Genomic DNA, 21,199 nt, shown 5'->3' with positions numbered 1-21,199 from the left:
AGAAAAAACTGGAAAAAATCCAAATACCAATCACCTAGTAAATGGATGAACAAAATGTGATATATTTACACAATGGAATACTATTAATCATTTAAAAGGAACAAGCTATTGATATATGCTACAACATGAATACACCTTAAAAACATGCTCAGTGAAAGAAGCTACACACAATGGACCACATATTATATGATTCCATTTATATGAAATGTATAGAAAAGGCAAACTTACAGAGAAAGAAAACAGAAGAGTATTTGCTTAAGCCTGGGCATGGAAGAAGAGATTAACTGCTAATGAGTATCACAGAACTTTTGGATGATGGAAAAATTTTTAAATTGAATTGTGGTGATTGTTGCATGATTCTATTAATTTACTAAAGTCATTGAATTATACACTAATAAGAGTGAATTTTATAGTATGTATACTACATTTCAATAAATCTGTTTTAAAAAACACAGAGATATTTTAAATGGAATAATTTGGTGGACTTCCTTTATGGCACCTGCATGGCTTTCCTCAGGCTTACCATATTTTCATAATTTCTTCATTTACACTAACACTCCTTACATAACAATGAGTCACAAGCCTATATTTCCAGCCCTAACTGCGAAGCTTTTTCCCAGTTCTAACCTCATATATCCAGTTACGTTTCAGACTACTCCCTGCTAACTTCTCCACCTCAATAAACTTTCCTTCTCATTTTTCCCATAACTATTAGTTATTCCTGCTTTTTACATCTTCTTATACCCTTAGTACTGATATAAAACATTTTCACATGATATGTTTTACTTATTAATATAACTGCTTCTGGGATACTGCATGCTTTTATTTTTTTCTCTCCTAAATTAGACAGTGAGCTACATCAAAGGCAACTTTCATAGTTTTTTTTTTCTGTACCTTCAAAACAATCAACACAGTGCTGAGTATACAGAAGGTGATCATTAAATGAATGTTGATTTAAATTAATAATTTGCAATTCTTGCATTTGTTTATCATAAGTTTATGAGTGCCTACTATGTGTAAAACACTGGATTCAGTGTCATCAAGGAAGCAAAGAAATATATGATACATGATCTCTCTTCTGAAGGAGTTTATAATCAAGCTGGGCACATAAAGAGTTAGCAAATACAAGACTACCATTCAAAAAAGATGTCAAGAAGCAATCTATGATTAAGAAAAAATGAGGAAACAAAACCTGTGATTCCAGGATCAGAAAAAGAGCTAAACTGAGCCTTAGAAGAGATAAGTTGGATATTAAAAAGTGAGAGAGGTTGAGAAGACTTCAGGCAGGGAAAATGGACTGAGAAGGGCAGGGATGAGAATTCAGGGTTTATGTAGAGGATTTGGGAGAAAATTAAGTTAGAAAAGTGGATTGAGGTCAGAAATTGAATGGCCATGAAGGCCTGATTAAGTTGTCCAGACTTTATTCTGTTAAAATAGTCATTAACTGAGCATTTACTATGTGATTTGTGGTTTATATGCATAGTGGGCATTTGTTGTATGTTGGATATTGGGTATCCATTCCCTCAGTCTCATAGCACTGATTTTCTTTTGAGAAGAATCCAGTGGGTCTGTAACTAGAGGCCTTACCCTACTGTAGTTAAGGGGCAAGCAATTAAATTGAAAATGACTGAAGTTTCAGTTTAAATCATCTTCAACATCATGATTAGACTATTCTGGTTATGAGGCCCTTGTGTTTTCTGCTTCCTAGGTATTCAGAGCTACTTCAGTTCCTGCCTGTTTCCAGACCTGACTCACCAGCTTTCCACAGATTCTGTGATACCTTGTTATTTTCCAATGAATTAAACTTTGAATAAAATAGCCAGAGTTGATTTATGGTGCTTGCAACTGAAAAGTCCTAATTGATATAGTTATATATTATTTTCCACATTCCACTGATAAAGAGACTGTGGGTTAGTGAGATTAAGTAACTTCCCAATGCCAGACAGCTAGCAAGTGGCAAATGTGGGTATGTTTGATTCTGGAATCTAATTTCTACAAAATTACTTACCAGAGGCTGCATGTCATGACCAAGACTCAAACTCTAGTTTGTCTGACTTCGAAACTGGTATTCTTTTCCCTACACCACTCTGCCTTTCAATGAGAATTCACTGTAGATTTTCAAGAAGGGTATGATATGATGAAAATGTCATTTTAGAAATGTTAATTTCACAATAGAATATAGGCTGGAAGGGAAGCAAGAGAGCTTGAGGTAGGGAGATAGATGACGAGGATGAGGTAAATAATCCAGGTGGACAATGACAGTGGTCTGAAATAGTGAAATGACAGTTAGAATGCAAGAGAGTATAGACGGGAACAGTAACTAGAATACTTTATCAGTTGTCATAGCTATCTCTCTGAAATGTGCATCCCATTAATTTTTACTATTTTATAATAATTTCAGTTCAGTGATTTCAAATTTCAGTCCAGTAAGCATATGTCTTTTACTGAGTTAAACAGAATCTCTTAGTAAGCGTATTATAAATGTATATCATTTGCAGCTAAATTATATGTACATCATTTGCAGAAAAATGCAATTTGCCTAGTGATTTTATGATCAAGCAATATTTTATGGCTTTAAATTTCTTCAAATCATCACAAAACCACAGGAAAGAAAGAAAGGATATCAAAATCCAAATAGTTATTTTTAAGAATTGACCTAAGTTTTCCCCACAAAGATAAAAATAAATTTCTCAGAAGAATGGTTAATCTACTCATACCTTCATTTTCCAGACAACCTGAGCCTCTAGAAGCAAGAGTCATTTTCTCAATTAAAAATGGCTGTACAAGTCAATAGGAAAAATGATATGAGTTTTTAAATAAGAGGAAAGGAAACAATTTGAATGAAAGAAATGTATACAGATCAGGCTATATAAGTGCTGCTCAAGCAAAAGATACTTCATACTTTGCAAAAGCAATAATTGGGACAGTACTCAAGCTCTCCATATACACTTTGCTTGACTAAACAACAACCCAAACTTTGCACAAACAACGTTATTCATTGTTGCCTTAACTTTTTCCTTTTTAGTTACAAAAATAATATATGCTCATTATTTTAAAATTCAAAAAGTACTTCAGAATAGAAAAAGAAAAGTTTAAAGCTTTTTCTTCTACCTAATTACATCAGTTTGGTGTGTATATTTTCAGACATTTTTCTATGAGTATGAAAACATACACACATGCACACTCCATATATGTACCTTTTTATATGTATTTTTTACATAGATGAGATCATACTGCAGATATTGCTTTGCGACTTGGCTTTTTCATTTGACACTCTACTGTGGGCATCTTTTGCACATATTGAAAACCAGCTCTTTTGTTCTGTTACCAAGGCAGATGTGTTCTCAAGCCCTAGTTTCTGGCATTTTCCCAATTTTCTGTGTTAAAAAAAACTTGACTTCCCAAGGAAAAGTACCTTTTAAATAATAAAGAAATTGGGGAATTTGTTTCTTCATATGCTACAAGAAAGGAAAATTCAATGTGACATGTAGATGCTTAATTCAAACAGCAAGGCTCTGGTAACAAACAAAATCTGGTTCTCAGAGTAGCCTTTTCAAAAAATTATTTTATTGTGATAAGAACTCTTAACATGAGATCTATCCTCTTAACAAATTTTAAGTGTACATTATTGTTGACTATATGTACGATATTATACAGCAGATCTCTAGAGCTTATTCATCTTACTTAGCTGAAACTTAATTTGTGGCTATTTTTATGATATCCAGAGTATAATTTATTAAAAGGAGATGCCCTGATATTTTGATATATATTTTCCTTTAAATGCTGATTCTTTGTAAAGAAATTTTCAGATAATTATTTTCTAGAAATCTTGTCTTATGAAAGAAAATACTAATGAAACAGAGGGTTAAGTCAAGAGATATTTTAATTTAATATTATAGATCCTCATTAAATTCCAGAATTTTTCTTCTAAAGACTCTGCATAGTCTCCTAGCTATTAATAAAGTATGTGAGGTGCTCTTATTTAGAAGTTGGTTGCTAAAATCTAATTCTTTATATACTGAAAATGTACTAAACTAATGTGATTTGCTGCATGGCAGGCATGCACCAGTAAATCTGGCATATTTAGGAGATAGGACAATTGTTATATAAAAGTAGGATGTAATTAAAGGCTAAAAATGTTTTTTACTTCAGCAGCAAGTAGAAACACTCCTGCTCTCAGGAATCCAGTTCATTAGTTTAAGAAGTTGTTTTTTTAGTACTAAGTTTGTTCTTGTGCAGAGCAATACTCTGTGTGAGGAGGGAGAGTTACATACAAGAAAATATCTCAGTCCCCGTCCTAGGGAAATTTAAAATATACTTGGGGAAAGAACGTGTGTTTGTAAAAGAAATGTGGCTATGTGGTTCTGTTATAATGTTTATCAAAAAGTATACAAAATTTTAATGTAGCTTCAGTAAATAAGCCCTGAAATAAATGAAGAGTTGAAGAACTACATCCCACTGGGCAAGCATTCCTGGAAAAGATAAGTTTAGTAAGGAAGTTAGAATTCACTGATAGAGCACTCACCATGTTCAAAGGATTTTTACATGTATTATGTTATTTAAAGCTCACCATGGTTCTATGGGGAAGGTACTATTAGTATCCTCATTTCACAGATAAGGATACTGGGGCAAAGGGAGTTGAAAGATTTGCCCAAGGTCACCAGATACAGCTTATACTTATATGCACAGATCTGATTCCAGACAGTGGAGTATCACCAAAACTTTGGGATTAGAACAGGGATAGGATTAGTATTTTCAGGGAGACTTTTCAAAACACTATGTATAGCATATATTAGAAACTAAGGAGCAGCATGGAGAGCACTGTAAGCAGATTGGTCATGTAGTCTAATAATTCATGTAATTCTGTCTCTGCCATTTTTAACCTTTCTTCCAAAGAAGGTTAGACACATTCTCATGATGCCAGATAATGAAATTGTGTTAATTAGAGCATTTGGTTACCTCTAAACAAACAATGCTTAATTAGTCTTTTAGACAGACAAACATTGGTTATAAAACAAGACAGACAAAACTGGTCAATATCATAATTTTGAAATTTTGGTTACAACTGTTTTAAAAGAGTCACTAAAACACAGCTATGAATCTGGAGAGTTTATGGTTGCATTTCTTGTTTCTTTCTCTGTATTAAATAGATTTTTTGATAACTAAAACAATGAGTTCATTAGCCATCCTGTTCATTTTCTCGCTTGTAGTCAGTCATGATGTCATTTCCTCGCCTCTTTTCTTTCATTGATGAGTTACAGAAGAGTGAAGAGTTAGCTATCTTCACCTTGAAAGTATTAATACTAAGTAGATTTGCTGAAGCATTAGTCTTTACTACATGATAAGCATGTAATTTAAATGAAAAGCCTGCCACAGTGGACAATAAACCAAGGATATTAGTTTTCACTTTAACAACAAAATGTGACTTTGGGTCACAAGGCAAATTTAACTTATCTTCTAAGTTGAAAGGTATGGTTCGCATATAAAACACAGGAACTCAAGCTAATTAAACTTATTAGCCTTGGCCCTGGATGATACATAACTGGGATAGGCATCTCTATGCAGCCCTGTGAATGGTATAATAACAGACAGCACTTATAGAACCTTTATGCATATGAATAAATAATTTACACAGATTAGCCCCTTAATGCTTATGTAACAACCCAATAGGGCTATTCCTATCATCATCCTCTTTTTAAAAGAAAACTGAGAGTTGGAGATGTGTGACTTGTCTAGAGTTATACAGACAGTAAGCGGAAGGATTTAAATCCAGGCAGTCTGACCCCAGAGCCTGTGCTGTTGCCTGAAACCCAGGAAAATGGAGTGGATCATCATAATGCATCATCCTGGGTGTCAGTTTTACTCAGGGACCAGGAATCTTATATAAAAACTATGTCAATAAATTAGGGAACACAAGTCAAATATTGAAAAGAAACGTATAGATAAAATGTATAGATTTCAAGGGAGTTTCCTGCTTTCAATGGGTAGCTTCAGGTCATATCTTCAGGCTCCTTGAAGTACAGGTTCCTTTGCTGCTGGGGATAATAAATGGAAAAATTCCTAGGATATTTTTCATTTAACTGTGGATTGAATACATTGGCATTTACTTTAAGTTCTGACCTCCCAGTGTTTGGCTGTTAACCAAATAAAGTCATTAGGCATGTTAAATTGAATGAAAACCATCTTTTTCATTAAACTAGCTTGTTCTAGTATACCTTGTCAGTTCAAGCTAAGTCTCTTGTAAGTCAGAGTAACTTGAGTACTGATGCCCCTATAGGTGCTAATACCATGAGGACATAACTATTACCAGAGGAATGGAAAGTGGCCAGGGCTGTCACTTAACTCCAGTTCTAGTGCCTCTGTCCAAGAGTTCATTCACTTCTGTTCATTAAAGATGGTACAGTAGAGTGGTTAAGAACTCAGCTTCTGGAATCAAACCATCTGGTTTCACATCCGGGCTTTTTTGATTATAAACTGTGTGACCTTGAACAAGTTATTCACTTAGTCTCAGTATCCTCATTGAGGATATGATACTAAGGATGAGATGAAGATGTCATACAAGGATAGTATAAGGATGATAATGAACCCCTCAATGGGTTCATTAAAATACTAAAAATAAAGCACTTAGTCCAGTGTCTGATGCATGAAAGTGATAAAGTTAGTTATTATTATTCAGTGACAACTATGTATACTTACTATACAATGCTTATGCTTCGGGTAATCATCCATTATTAGAGGACCTGAACAATCTTTATTTACTCCTTAATTTGCCCCTAAACCAAAAACATTAACATTTGTGAAAATGACTTTTTGCATACATAATAATATATGTAAAAGTGTGTTAACTGCAGAATTGTTTGTAGTGACGAATACATGGAAAGTCCTAGAATGTCCATCTAATAAGGAAGGCCTCAGTTTTCCCAGTCTGTATAAGGAGATTGGACTAGATCATTTCAAAATCCCTTCCATTTCCAACAAGGACAATATTTTCACCAGTTGTTAGTTAGGCTTGACACCAATACTCTAAGCAATAGAAATGAGACAGGAAAGTCTAAGGTATTAGGTGGGTATTTAAAATTAAGTCACAGTGCACAGTACTCTACAATTAACCAACACGTAAAAAGTTAAAAAATATGTTATTAATATCAAGAACAGAGATCATTATTTAACACATTGGGAGTTATTTTATTATATTTTAAGATGTATGTAATTAATTGTATGCAAATTTTACACTCTTAACCTTTATAGTGGAATAAAAAATAAAAGGTATCAAAAATAAACATGATATGCGTTTGAGGTTTAGATAATGAAGATGAATAATTTAGGACTATCAGGAAGTTTGAAAGCTCTCAAGAAAGAAAGGGGGCTGTGTGTGCTGTAAAACACTAAAATAACACTTGGTTTGAGTTTTATTTAAAATTGTGTTGATTTTTTTTTCTTTGAAATAACAGGAGACATTCTGTAGGTAGACAATGCCAAGCAGGATGAGTGGCTATTTGACTTTAGAACTATCAGGACCTAATATTATTATTAATATCAAGGAGTTGACAACATCCATGAAAGTTCCACCCTCATGCATATTTGAGTTGGAAAATCTCTATTTGTAGAGGCCCATGCTGTTTCCAAAATAGAATACACAGTATAGTCACAAAGAAATGCTATGAGTGGCTTGAGACTATATAATAAGAAAGGTCCCTTTACACATAATCTTGATCAATAATATTATGAAAAATAGTAAAAAATGTTGAATTTGAGATCTATGTGCCATTTTTAGCCCCATTTTATTTTATTTATTTATTTTAAATTAATTTTAACTAATTAATTTTTAATTTTTATTTTTGGCTGCATTGGGTCTTCACTGCTGTGTGCAGCCTTCCCCTAGTTGTGCCGAGCAGGGCCTACTTTTCGTGTGGTGCACAGGCTCTTCATTGCGGTGGCTTCTCCTTGTTGTGGAGCACAGGCTCTAGGTGTTTGGGCTTCAGTAGTTGCTCAGTAGTTGCAGCAAGTGGGCCATAGAGCGCATGGCTTCAGTAGTTGTGGCCCGTGGATTCAGTTGTTGCAGAGCACGGGCTCTAGGGCACACGGGCCTCAGTAGTTGTGGTGCATGGGCTCAGCAGTTGTGGCTCACAGGCTCTAGAGTGCAGGCTCAGTAGTTGTGGTGCAAGGGCTTAGATGCTCCACGGCATGTGTGATCTCCTCGGACCAGGGATCAAACCCGTGTCCCCTGAATTGGCAGGTGGATTCTTAACCACTGTGCTACCAGGAAAGTCCATAGCCCCATTTTAGAGAGGAAGAATAGAGGTAATAAAAGTGAGTTAGCTTGCCCAATATCTAATACAACTAGTAAGAGGAAAAATCAGGATTCAAGCCCAGCAATTCTGACTCCAGAACCTGTACTAAAATCACTTAGGTCATAAAATCTCACTAAGGAAATCAAACACTGAAACTTGATTATTATTGAGATTCTACTCTTTTAAACTCTAAGAAAGGGTTTTTAAAATTATGTGTATGTTGTTTGATACAAAAATGACCATCACCTCTGAAGAGCTGTGGAATAGGTATTTGTTCCCACCAGGAGGAATATCTGCAATTCTGTAAGACTTACTTTTTCTCAGAGGACGCACTTAATCAAATTAATTAAATATATTTGGGCATTCTGGATGAAAAATTGCAGAAAATATCATTTGTGCTTGTTCTACATTGTCCAAATATAATACAAAATTTAGAAATAGTTATGGTAGTCATACATACATGCATGGACATTGCTCACCATTCAAATCCTTTGAATTTTTCCTCCCTTTTTAGTCGAATGAAATAAAATGCATGCTTCCAAACTTGCGATTAAAAAGGTTTGCTTTATTTAAGTTTTGATGTGAGGATTCTTCAAATGAGTACAGTGGGCACAAGATTCTTGAGTGTCCTTGTAAAAGTGTTTCTCTGTGATGTGGATTTACATTTTTGAACAATGTATGCTATTTTTAAGTTGAAAACCAGCATTAGAATAAATATCCAAATTAGTAACTGATTTTCCTTTTCTGCTATTGCATTAATTGTAACTGTTCTCTTAAATTACATGCAGTTAAGTTTATAATGCCAGAAATGTAATTCACAAATATTTCTTTTTAAAAATCTAATGTTATGGGGGAATATTCCATTTGTGTCAAAAAAGGTTATGCATGTTCATTGGTACAAAGTTTGATATGTTTATTAAATCAAGTTTCTTAAAAAAATAAATAAAATGTTATAGCTATATACCATATTCTATTCATTTGTGTGTACCCTTATTTTAGGAATGAGTATGGAATGATATAATTTTGATTTGAAAAACAGTAGTGTGAAATACTAACCAATTTTTATTACTATTCCTTTTTAAACCATAATTTATTAACAGCTTGAAAAAGCTGTCTATTTAATTTTACCAAAGAGGTCTCTCTTAACCAAGGCGAGAAAAACAGAGGCATTATTTGTACTCCTGAATAATGCTAGCTACCATTCCTGTGGCTGGATTATAGACAGCTACACACTGGCAACTCCAGAAACTAGAAGAGCATTTGAAGTTTCTTGTGTTGATTGGTTTTCTAGGTTATTACTGTTGTTATTTGCCTCGTTCTCTCAGATATTTGAGAGCAGAAATGAAAGGCCAAGGATGAAGATCCACCTTCTATAACTGTCTCCACTGCAATGAAATTCCGTTATCCTACAATTTGGTTCTATTTTCCTCTCAAATAGACCTAACAAATATTTACCAAATAGGTGATTAAAATCAGTGCAAAAGGGAACAGAATAGAGAGTACAACATACACCCACACATATATGGACAACAAATTTTTGATGAAGGTGCAAAAGTAGTTCAGTAGAGAAAGGAGTTTTTGTAACAAATGATGCTGGAAGAGTTGGTTATCCATTTGCAAAAAAGAAAAAAAAGAATTTCAATCCACATCTTCTACCACATACAAAAATAGATCAGATTGAAATATAAAACCTAAAAGTATAAAACTTTAAAAAAAGATAGAAGAATATCCTTGTGACCTTGGGCCAGGCAAAGATGATACCAAAAGCATGGGGACCTAGGGCCAGGACAGGAATACAGACGCAGACATAGAGAATGGACTTGAGGACACGGGGAGGGGGAAGGGAAAGCTGGGATGAAGTGAGAGAGTAGCAATGACATATATACACAACCAAATGTAAAATAGATAGCTAGTGGGAAGAAACCACATAGCACAGGGAGATCAGCTCGGTGCTTTGTGACCACCTAGAGGGGTGGGTTAGGGAGGGTGTGAGATGCAAGAGGGGATATGGGGATACAAAAATACATATAGCTGATTCACTTTGTTATACAGCAGAAAGTAACACAACATTATAAAGCAATTATACTCTGATAAAGATGTTAAAAAAAGCATGGCTCATAAAATGAAAAAAATGATGATATATTGGACTCTATCAAAATTACAAATTTTTGTTCTTTGAAAAACTGTGAAAGGCACTTTTTCAGTTTTTCCTTTTTTTTAAGAGGATGAAAAAAATTCATGGATTGGGAGAAAATATTTGCAGAGCTTATACCTGATAAAGGACTTGTATCCAGATTAGAAAATGAATTCTCAAAACTCAATAGTAAGACAACAACTTAACAGAAAAATGGGTAAAATATGAATAGATACTTCAACAAACAAGATAAGTAGATGGTAAATCAGTACACAAAAAGATGTTCAACATCATTAGTCATTAGGGAAGTGCAAAGTAAAACCACAATGAGATACTCTTACATACCTATTAGAATGGTTAAATTTAAAAAGACTGACCATACCAAGTGTTGGTACTCGTGGTGGGAATGCAAAATTGTACAATCACTTTGGAAAAGAGCTAATTTCTTAAAAGTTAAACATACACATACCATGTGATCCAGTCATTCCACATCTAGGTATTTTTCTAAAGGAAATGAAACTATATGTCCATACAAAGACTTATACACAAATGAACATAGCAGCTTTATACATAATAGCCCAAAACACAAAACACAAATGCCCATCAACAAATTGTGATATATCCAAGCAATGGGTAACTACTCAGTAACAAAATAGGAAAATGACTCCTTATGCACATAACAATATGGAAAAATATAAAAATAATTATGCTAAGTGAAAGAAGATAAGCAAAAAGGGGATATATTGCATGATTCCATTTATATAACATTCTAGAAAATGCAAGCCAATCTATAGAAACAGAGAGATGATCAGTGGTTGCCTAGGGATGGCGTAGGGCATGATGAAACTTTTGGGGGTGATGAAAATGTTCATTATATTGACTGTGGTGATGACTTCACAGGCGTATAGATTTATCAAAACTTAGCAAATTGTACACTTTATGTACGATTATATCTATTGCACAGGTGACCCTTGAACAACTCGGGGGTTAGGGGCACCTATCCTCTTCAGAGTCGAAAATCTTGTATAACTTTATAGCCTGCCACAGTATCCACGGTTTTGCATTCAGGGATTCAAGTAACTGCAGCTTGTGTAGTACTGTAGTATTTACTGAAAAAAATTTGTGTATAAGTGGGTCCATGCAGTTCAAACCTGTGTTGTTCAAGGGTCAACTGTACTCCAATAAAATTGTTTTAAGAAAGAATTAACTTGTTTATTCAGATAAAATCTGTCTAGATGAACCAAAAAAAAAAAAAAAAAAAAAAGAACACCAAACAATAAGTCCAAAAATAAATGAATTTGCAATGCTTGGCTTCTTAAACATCTACAGCAAAAGATAATGCTACAGCAGTTTTCATTGTGTATTATGTATGTGTTTTTGTGTGGCAGGGGTGGTGGGTGGGATTGTGTACATGTTCATAACAGGGAAGGTGTAAACAGATGTCCAAGAGCCATGTTCAGCTTGGAATATACCAATAGATTCTGTGTTAAGCATCATCTCATGTAGAACTATGAACATTTAACCTTCCAAAAAGAATATTACAAAATAATGGAACAGAGATCATATTACTATGCAAGTAATTTATAGATAGCCTTATGAAGAAAAATAGCGTATTATATGCTAGCACAAATCCTTATAAAAATAGAAAAAATATGGCATTATACATAAATTATATTCATTATATGAATATAAAATTTATTTTCTTTTAGGGACCTGACATTATAAAATTAAGTTAACTAATAGACCAAAAAAGCTACAAAAATAAAAGTGTGTTATGAGATACATAAAGTATTGCATACACACCAAAAGTAGACCGTTGTTAGAAAAAAGCACCTAAAATCTATGGCTTGGGACAACAGACTTCCAATCAAAAATCAGAATAGCTCATTAATATATTATCTTTGTATGAAGTTTATTTACAAGATTTTTTTCTCTTTTTATTCTCCCTGTTCCATTCCAGACTTTTCTGTATTGGTGTGAAAGATTAAGTATTAATTCTTGAAAAGCATCTAAACAAGCCTCTAAGTAGATAATTTTAGGATGAAAGTTGTAGTTGAGTCACATTTGTCCAATATCATAAATCAGAAGAGGGGTATTTTCTAAAGGAGTCACAGTTGTCTTAAATCAAGGTCAAAATAATTTTACCCTTAGGATTTCACCACTGATTAGTTTCTTTCTCAATTCAGTCGAAAAACAAGCAAAGGATATGAATAAGCAATTCCCAAGTGGACAATAAACATATGAAAAGACATTCAATCTTACCAGTAATCTAAGAAGTAGAAATGCATAATAATAAATTAATTTGGAGATGTTTATTAAAATGTGAATAGTGATTATCTCAGCATATTTTGAGTTATTTTAAATTTCTTATTTGGATTTCAATGTACTGACTTTTTTCAACCTATATTATTTTCAGGAAAGATAAAGTTATTAAAAAACTGCCTCAGTTATTTTCAGATAAATTATGGACATTGCATCAGAAATCAGAACTCAGAAACAGAACCAAACAATTCAGTTAATACAGAAAAGGTGGTATTTCAAATAAGTGTGAGACAGAAAGATTATCAAATAAGTGGTACTAAGAAAATTAACTAGCTAATAAAAATACATTAAAAAAGTCTGAATCCCTAACTCATTGCTAACTCCAAAATACTAATTCTTGTTGGTACAAAGTTTAACATGTATATGAAACCATTAAAGTACTATAAAATATAAGTGCATTCATTACCAAAATACGTCCATCATTTTAAAGGAAAATAATAATCTGTATAACAATATTTACAGCATAACTTCATTGATTTAAGTCATTGTTTCCATAGTATATGTTTTAATTAAAATTATAAAATGAAAGGATATGTACCCAGCAAGTTATATTCAGCATTATATCATCATCCTCTACCACAGGTGCCTGGCACATGGCAGGCACAAAAATATATTAGTTGAATGACTAAATAAATGACTCATGCATTGTTGGTGGGACTGTAAATTGTGATAATTTTTCTGGAGAGAAGTTTGGCAATATGTATCAAAGAGTAAAATAAGCATGCAACTTATTCCAGCACTCCCATTTCTAGGGATTCATCATATGACTAATTTTTACAAGTGCATATAGTAGGTATACAGGGGTAACATTTTTATAACAGGAGAAAATATGAATGTTAGTGGACAGATGGTTTGGGAAGTAGCTGCCCTACAATAAGGAATCTGGTTAAATAAATTAAGGCAAATATTTCCATGGAATATGCATCTATTTTAAAATAAGATGTTGATCATTTACTATGAAAGTATAGTCACAATTAATTGATAAATGAGCAGATTACAAGACATAATATGATGTCACATAGATAAAACAGTATATATAAACAGGCAGGTGTGAATATGTACAAAGAAAGTTCTGGAAAGAAATGCATCAAAATGCTAACAATGATTATCAAATGATTAAGATTGTGTTTTTATTATCATTGGAATTTTCTATATTGTATTTTTCCTTACAATGCTTACATACTTTGACAACCAGGAATAAACAATAAAAGTAAATTCATTTACAAAATAGAAAATAAAAGTGTTTCCTAACTTTTAAAAAATATGACTAAATGACTAAGCACAAATCCTATAATAAAAAGGTAACATAAGGGTTAATCTAACTTTAATATTTTCCTCACTTGAAATGAATAATTCATCATATTTTATATTTTAATTTGCTACTTGTATTCTATGAGCAGGTTTAGAAAGTGAATGTGATTAATTAGGTTATTTTCTACATTAGCATTCCAAATCACCTCCGTGGATTTTTCCGCTTCCATAGAACTACTAAGATATCTTCCAATTAAGTCTTTAAAAGACTATATCTTGTGAATTTTTATTCAAACACAGATAGGTAATTCTTGTCATTCATAAAAATGGGCTAAATATGTTCCTTACCTTTTAATGAAAAGTAAACACTGGTCTTTTTGGTTGTACCAAGGGAGTTGTTCTGTTGCAGAAAAGAATCCTGTAAATAAAAAGAACAGATACTGTTTTTAAACTTCATTTTGCAAAAGTTTATTCATATATTACTGGACTTGTAAATCATACTTTAGTATGGCTAGAATTTTACAGTGTTAGAAGGAAACTGGTGGAAGATGACAATGTAAAGAACACCCTGAAAGAGGATGCAGTTTCATCCGCACAGATTCCCCCTCCCGTCCTGCTATTCGTGGAATTGAAAACTGCTGCACGAAAGTATAGAACAAACCGTCTGCTTTTAAATAATACTACTTAACATTTGAATGCCTTTTTATTTTATCTATAAGGTTGTTACAATCATTGAGAAGGACTACGTGGCAAATCAGCAGCAAGGATGGGGTCTATTATATGCCAGCTTAAAAAGAGAAATATAGTAAAAATGGTGTAACTGACTCACGGTAACATGGGTTCGCAAACCTTGTAGATGGATATAAACCAGGCTTGCCAAACATCACAGACAGCACTTATTAAAACTGCTACGTGGAATGCAATATGCCTGCTTTCTAGCCCCTCCCCCCTTCGCCAATAAACGACTCCCTCTTTTTCCCCCAGTGTAAAAATACATCCTCATAGAACAATTAGATAAAAAAAAAGAACTTTAAAAATCATCAATAATCACACTACCCAATGATGCCACTTGGAACATTTTCACCGAATTTTTTAAAAACAGATTTTTGTTACGAGGCCCCTGACAAACCAAGCGGGAATTAAGGATGAGCGGATGGGAGAAGAATATTCCTCTTCCCTTGTTAGGAATCATGACTAGTATTTTTACCTCATATCTAAGCTTTTTTTTTTTGTAATTATAAAACTATAAAGATAGAATTTTGAGGGGGGGAAAAAACGTCTTCCAGGGGTGTCTGCCTCAGCAACCAAGGAGCGTCTGGGAAGGAGGGCGGAGCCTGGAGGGGGAGGTGCGTTTGGTCACTCATTGGGCTGAGGGATTGTCAATCAAGCTTGCCCAGCAAATGAGGTGCGAGCTGAGGGCACACTGGGAACTAAATGAACTGGAGGTCTGACTGTGAGGGGAGGGGGCTCGAGATGTAAGCAGTGAAGAGATCTCGGGGTCTTGCACTGCGCCATTCGGCTGCGGCACGCCTCAGTCCGCGTCAGCTGCAGCTGGGAGAGGCCTTGCCTTCGCCGCTCTCTCCCAGGTCTCCGCTGCCGCTGTCACCTCCGTTGCGATCTCCTCGGCCCAGCCGCGCCCCGCCCCGCGCTCCTGCTGCCTACACCGCTGCCAACTCCTCAGCCCGAGCCTCCGCCGCCGCCACCCAAGCATCCGTGAGTCATTTTCTGCCCATCTGTGGGCGCGCGGTAGTCACCACCCTAAGAGGTGTGCAGGCTTGCAAAATGGCAGAAGCGGATCCTAACAGGGTCTTGGAACCTGCCGCCCAGGGGGTGGATGAAGAGATGGTGGCTAGCTCGCCTAGCGATTCTGGGGAAGAATCTGACAGCAGCAGCTCTAGCAGCAGCACTAGTTGCAGCAGCAGCAGCAGTAGTAGTGACAGCAGCAGCAGCAGCAGTAGCTGCAGCCGCTTCTATAAAAAGAAGAGGGTACCTGGGCCTTCCAGAAGTGCGCGGCGGGCTCCGTCGGGTAGAAGTTTCGTGGATCAGCTGCCTCGGGCAGTTAGAAATCGTGTGCAGGCGCTCAGAAATATTCAAGATGAATGTGACAAGGTAGACGCCCTGTTCTTAAAGGCAATTCACGATCTCGAACGAAAATATGCCGAACTCAATAGGCCTCTGTACGATCGGCGATTTCGAATCATCAATGCAGAATATGAGCCTACGGAAGAAGAATGTGAATGGAATTCGGAGGATGAGGTGTTCAGCAGTGATGAGGAGGTGCAGGAAGAAGGCCCTAGTGAGATGCCTGCCTTAGAGGGTGAGGAAGAGGAGGATGACCCGAAAGCAAAACCTGAGGTCAAGGCTGAAGAAAATGCAGCTCCGAAAGAAAATCCCGAGGCAAAGGCTGAAGAAAAAGCAGAGTCTAAAGATGCTCTGGAGGCCAAGACTGAAGTAAAAGAAGATCCGAAAGAATCCCCCCAGGCAAAGGCAGAAGATAAAGAGCAGCCTAAAGTAACAGAGGCTAAGGCAAGGGCTCCAGGAAAAGAGGCTCCTAAAAGAGTTCCTGAGGTCAGGCCTAAAGAAAGAGCTCTTAAAAGAGCTCGCAAGGGAAAGCCTAAAAGAGAAGATCCTAAAGGCATTCCCGACTATTGGCTGACTGTCTTAAAGAATGTTGACAAGCTGGGGCCCATGATTCAAAAGTATGATGAGCCCATTCTGAAGTTCCTGTCCGATGTTAGCCTGAAGTTCTCAAAACCTGGCCGGCCTATAAGTTACACATTTGAATTTTGCTTTCTACCCAATCCATACTTCAAAAATGAGGTGCTGACCAAGACATATATAATAAAGTCAAAGCCAGATCACAATGATCCCTTCTTCTCTTGGGGCTGGGAAATCCAAGATTGCAAAGGCTGTAAGATAGATTGGAGAAGAGCAAAGGATGTTACAGTGACAACCACCCGGAGTCGCAAAACTGCTACTGGAGAAGTTGAAACCCAGCCAAGAGTGGTTCCTAATGCATCATTCTTCAATTTCTTTAGCCCTCCTGAGATTCCTGCAATTGGAAAGCTTGAACCACGAGAAGATGCTATCCTTGATGAGGACTTTGAAATTGGTCAAATTTTACATGATAATGTCATCCTGAAATCAATCTATTACTATACGGGAGAAGTCAACGGTACCTATGATGTTGGTAAAGATTATGGAAACAGGAAATATCGAAAATAAAAAAGAGACTGCATGAAAGAATTTTCAAGAATCTCAAATTTCAAGCAGAAGTGAAGTAGGTTTATATAGTCTTGGAAAAAAAACAAAACAAAACAAACAACCTACCCTGTAACCTCAGCACTAGTATTCCTCACAGTCTTGAATTTTCGTACTTTCTTGGTAGCCTAAAATATTGTCTTAAAGTGTCTAAGTATCAGTTTATTCTATCTAGCCTGTTGTAGTGTAATATTCTTCAAAATATGTAAACTGTTGTCAATTATCTAAAGCATGTTAGTTTGGTGCTACAAAGTTTTGATTTTTGTGAAGTCCTTTTGTCATGTTCCTATTAGAATGTAGCTGTGAAAACTGTCAGAATTGTTAACTGAGACAAATATTTGCTTGAAAAAAAAAAGTTCCTGAAGCATCAATGCAAATACTTTTTTTTTCTTTTTCCAGCTCAGAAGACTAAGGGTTTAAATCTGCTTGTACTAGCTGTGCCTTCATTACTTTGCTATAGAAATACAGTATTATACTAACTAAAACAGTGCATTGTGAAACTTGACCGCTTGAAAAAAATAGCATACATTTAATAATGTTCATCAAGACCATATATAATATGACTGTGAGTTTGTTAATGTGCCATAGTGGTTTATAAATTTAAGCATAATGAAGTTATTGTTTACCACTGAGGTGTTAATATAACATAGTATTTTTAAAAAGTTTGCTCATCTTATCCTGTGTAACTGTAAACTAAAGGTACTAACCACATTTTCTTTGTAATATGTTCTACTTTGTCTTTCACTGGAAATGATCACTTTACATCATTGGTATTTTTTTTCATGTTCTTCTATTACAACCTAAAATAAATAAATGTCAAAATGTATCGTGCTATAAAAATCTACCAGTTTTGCCTCATTATAAAAAATATGGTGCTTATTATAGAAAAAGTAGAGAATCCTTAGGAAAAGGGACATTTAAAAATATATAATTATCAATATAATGAACATTCTGATGCATTTCACAGATCTTAGCTCTTTTTTTGGTGGATACACATTCCAGTGATTGGAGAGAAATGGGACGGGGAGAAGGACTAAGATAGGGGAGAGAGGAAGAGGAGGGGATGAAGGAATGGGGAGGAGGGTTGAAGTACAGAAAGTGGGGAGGGAGAAAGGAGAGGGAGGGTACAAGAGTGAGGAGGGGGGTGGAAGGAGAAGAGGGTGGGAGGGAGGAGGAAGGGAAAGGAGGGGAGAGAAGGAAGGGAGAGGGGAGGAGGGAAGGGAGGAGGGTGGGGAGTGGAAAGGATGGGAGGAGGTAGGGATGGAGAAGAGGGGAGATAGGCAGGAGTGCCTCACCCAGAAAGGACATCCATATAAGTTGTTGTCTTCACTTCCGGGAGTAGGATGGGTAAATGACCCAGGCCCACCTTCTACCATGACTTGGGAAGAGGTCTCATTCCCATGTGTGGTTTATTTTTCCTTATAGGTGACATTATGCTTTCACCAATTCTGCACTATGTGGTTGGTTACAGAGTAATTTGATCCGGAGATTTTGGTTTGAATTTATTGTGAGAAGGAAGCCCCTTAAACTCAGTTTACCAAAGAGCTTTGTACTGGGCACAAAGTCACAAGCACAGCAAATAATATTTTATTTCACATCTGCCATTTCCCCAACTGCATATACTTTCCTCCAAGACCTTACAGGAAAGAGCTGTGGAAAGAGGAAGACAGGATTTGGGAATTTCTGGGTCTCTAGGCATAAAAGTACCTACTAGTCTTCCCAGATCCCACCATATATGTAGTTTAGTATCTTGCATTTATCCCTGCTTAACAATAGTTCCCCCCCATGTCTATAAATGTAAAAATATTCCAACCTATGAGATAGATATTTAACCAATCATGCATGTTTGGATATTTAGGTCACAATTTATACAAAATCAGGAAGTAAATTATTGCTTTTAGCAATAGCAGTGATATTCTGAGAGTCACTTTTTTGTAGTTCTGAGATTTTTGCAACCATCAAGGAGGGGTGTGGTAGCAGATTTACTTATAAGTCTGTGCCGAATCGAAGACTATAATAAATAGCATGTACCTGGCTCACTGCTGCAGAGGTTCTCAAATGGAATATATACTGTGCTTGCCAGACATCACAGACAGTAGAGCCCTTAAAACTTCTACATGGAATGCAACATCCTTATTTCATCTTAGAACACTTACCGAAGTAGTTAGCCCCTTCCTGCTCTGTATTTTCCATTGTTAAAGGAGTGCATGACATTATAGAATATTTGCAAAATAGAAGGAGAAGTGCAGATAACAATTATTCAGTGTAGATAATAACAATTATTCAGAAGCATACTACAGGAAGATATGCCTTGTATGTATAATAGATTGGTGTATTTTCTCCCAGTCCATCACTTTGATTAGATTTTATCACAAGTTCTTGTCTCAAATCAAGTTGGGTGGGTGTAAGAAGCTAATTCGAAAGACAACTTATTTATTTATTTTTTAAACATCTTTATTGGAGTATAATTCCTTTACAATGGTGTTAGTTTCTGCTGCATAACAATGTGAATCAGCTATGTACATATATCCCCATATCTCCTCCCTCTTGCGTCTCCCTCCCACCCTCCCTATCCCACCCCTCTAGGTGGTCACAAAGCACCGAGCTGATCTCCCCGTTCTATGCAGCTGCTTCCCCCTTGCTATCTATTTTACATTTGGTAGTGTGTATATGTCAATGCCACTATCTCACTTCGTCCCAGTTTACCCTTCCCCCTCCCTATATTGGTATCTTTGCCTTTTCAGGTTAAGTCTGGTGGGGGTGGGGGTGGGGAACGGGCAGGTGTCATGGATTTTTGAATCAGTAAAAGCTAGGATTCCGGAAATTCAAACGGTGGGTGGTGGGTGCTTCAACCACCTAGGCTAAGTCACAGGTGAAAAGAGCTGGGAAACCCGATGGGCTTGCACGTTCGTTGGGCTGAAGGTTTGTCCATCACACTCGCTCAACCAATGAATGATGCCAGAAAGAAGAGCTGGGTGGGAACGAAGCTCCTGGGCTGGGTGCATGGGCCTGAGAAGAATTTTACGGGGTCTTCCTCGGTGCCTTCTTATCGGCGAGCTGTTTCCTTTGGCTGTGATTCAAGGCTGAGGTCAGCCGTTCCCTTCTCTGACCAGAGCCCGACCGAAGAGGTCGTCACCTCCTCCGCGCTGCAGTCGTCCCCGCCTTCTCCTTTGTGTTTTTGCCATCCTGAATTGGGCATTGAGCGTCCAGGGTCTTCACTCTAAAAGTTTGTTCTTTTCCTGTAAGGTGGCAAACTCAGATAAGAAGGGGTTTTCCTAAGCAGCAGCAGAGACTGCTGAAGAGTTAAGTGAAGAAAGGGACCACACGGATAGTCAAATGATACCAGTGCCCCATTCTGACGGGGTCTAACGATACAGGTATCCTTGCCCTCAAAAGGCTTCAGGGGTCAAGTGATAAGATAGAAGCTGAATTTGAAAAGGAATTGCAAGCTCTTGTAAAAAGGATAAGTCCTCACTTGATTAGATGTTCGTGCCCACCAGCGTAAGGATTAGGACAATCTGCAGTATAATAACTTCAACACACTTATGCATTACTTCAAATTTTATGTTTTGTGTTTTTTGTGAAGTATATCTTTTAAATTTAAAAATGAAATATTTAAGTATTAAAACACATGGCATTTAGAAATATACTTCTCTTCAAGAGATCTGGAACACAACACATTCTCTAAAGCCTCTATGTAGTTTAGTCCTTATGATGTCCTTTTATCATATAGCTTTTAGAGAGTAACTGGTAAAATTATCAGGACTCTTCACTGAAGCTAATATTTACTTGGGAAAAAAGTACTTTAAAGAGCCAATTCACGTGTGTGTTTTGCCTCACCTCAGAGGTAGGAAGGGTTTAAACCAACCTGGACCAGGTGTACCTTATTGCTGTGCTGTAAATTATTTATTATGCTATGGTACATTATGAAATTTTATGA

The 21,199-nt window shown here is 36.1% G+C and overlaps 1 protein-coding gene across 1 annotated transcript; it reads left to right on the top strand.

Moving 5' to 3' along the window:
* Nucleotides 1–15,780: 15,780 nt before the first annotated feature.
* NAP1L3 (nucleosome assembly protein 1 like 3) lies at nt 15,781–17,223 on the top strand (the record flags this gene model as incomplete). Its single annotated transcript, XM_079728316.1, has 1 exon — nt 15,781–17,223. One exon carries the CDS (start codon nt 15,781–15,783, stop codon nt 17,221–17,223), a length of 1,443 nt encoding a protein of 480 aa, XP_079584442.1.
* Between the last annotated feature and the right edge of the window lie 3,976 nt (nt 17,224–21,199).

The sequence above is a fragment of the Hyperoodon ampullatus genome, assembly GCF_949752795.1.
Source record: "Hyperoodon ampullatus genome assembly, chromosome: X".
NCBI classification, from domain to species: domain Eukaryota; kingdom Metazoa; phylum Chordata; class Mammalia; order Artiodactyla; family Ziphiidae; genus Hyperoodon; species Hyperoodon ampullatus.
This window is presented reverse-complemented; position numbering and strand designations above follow the sequence as displayed.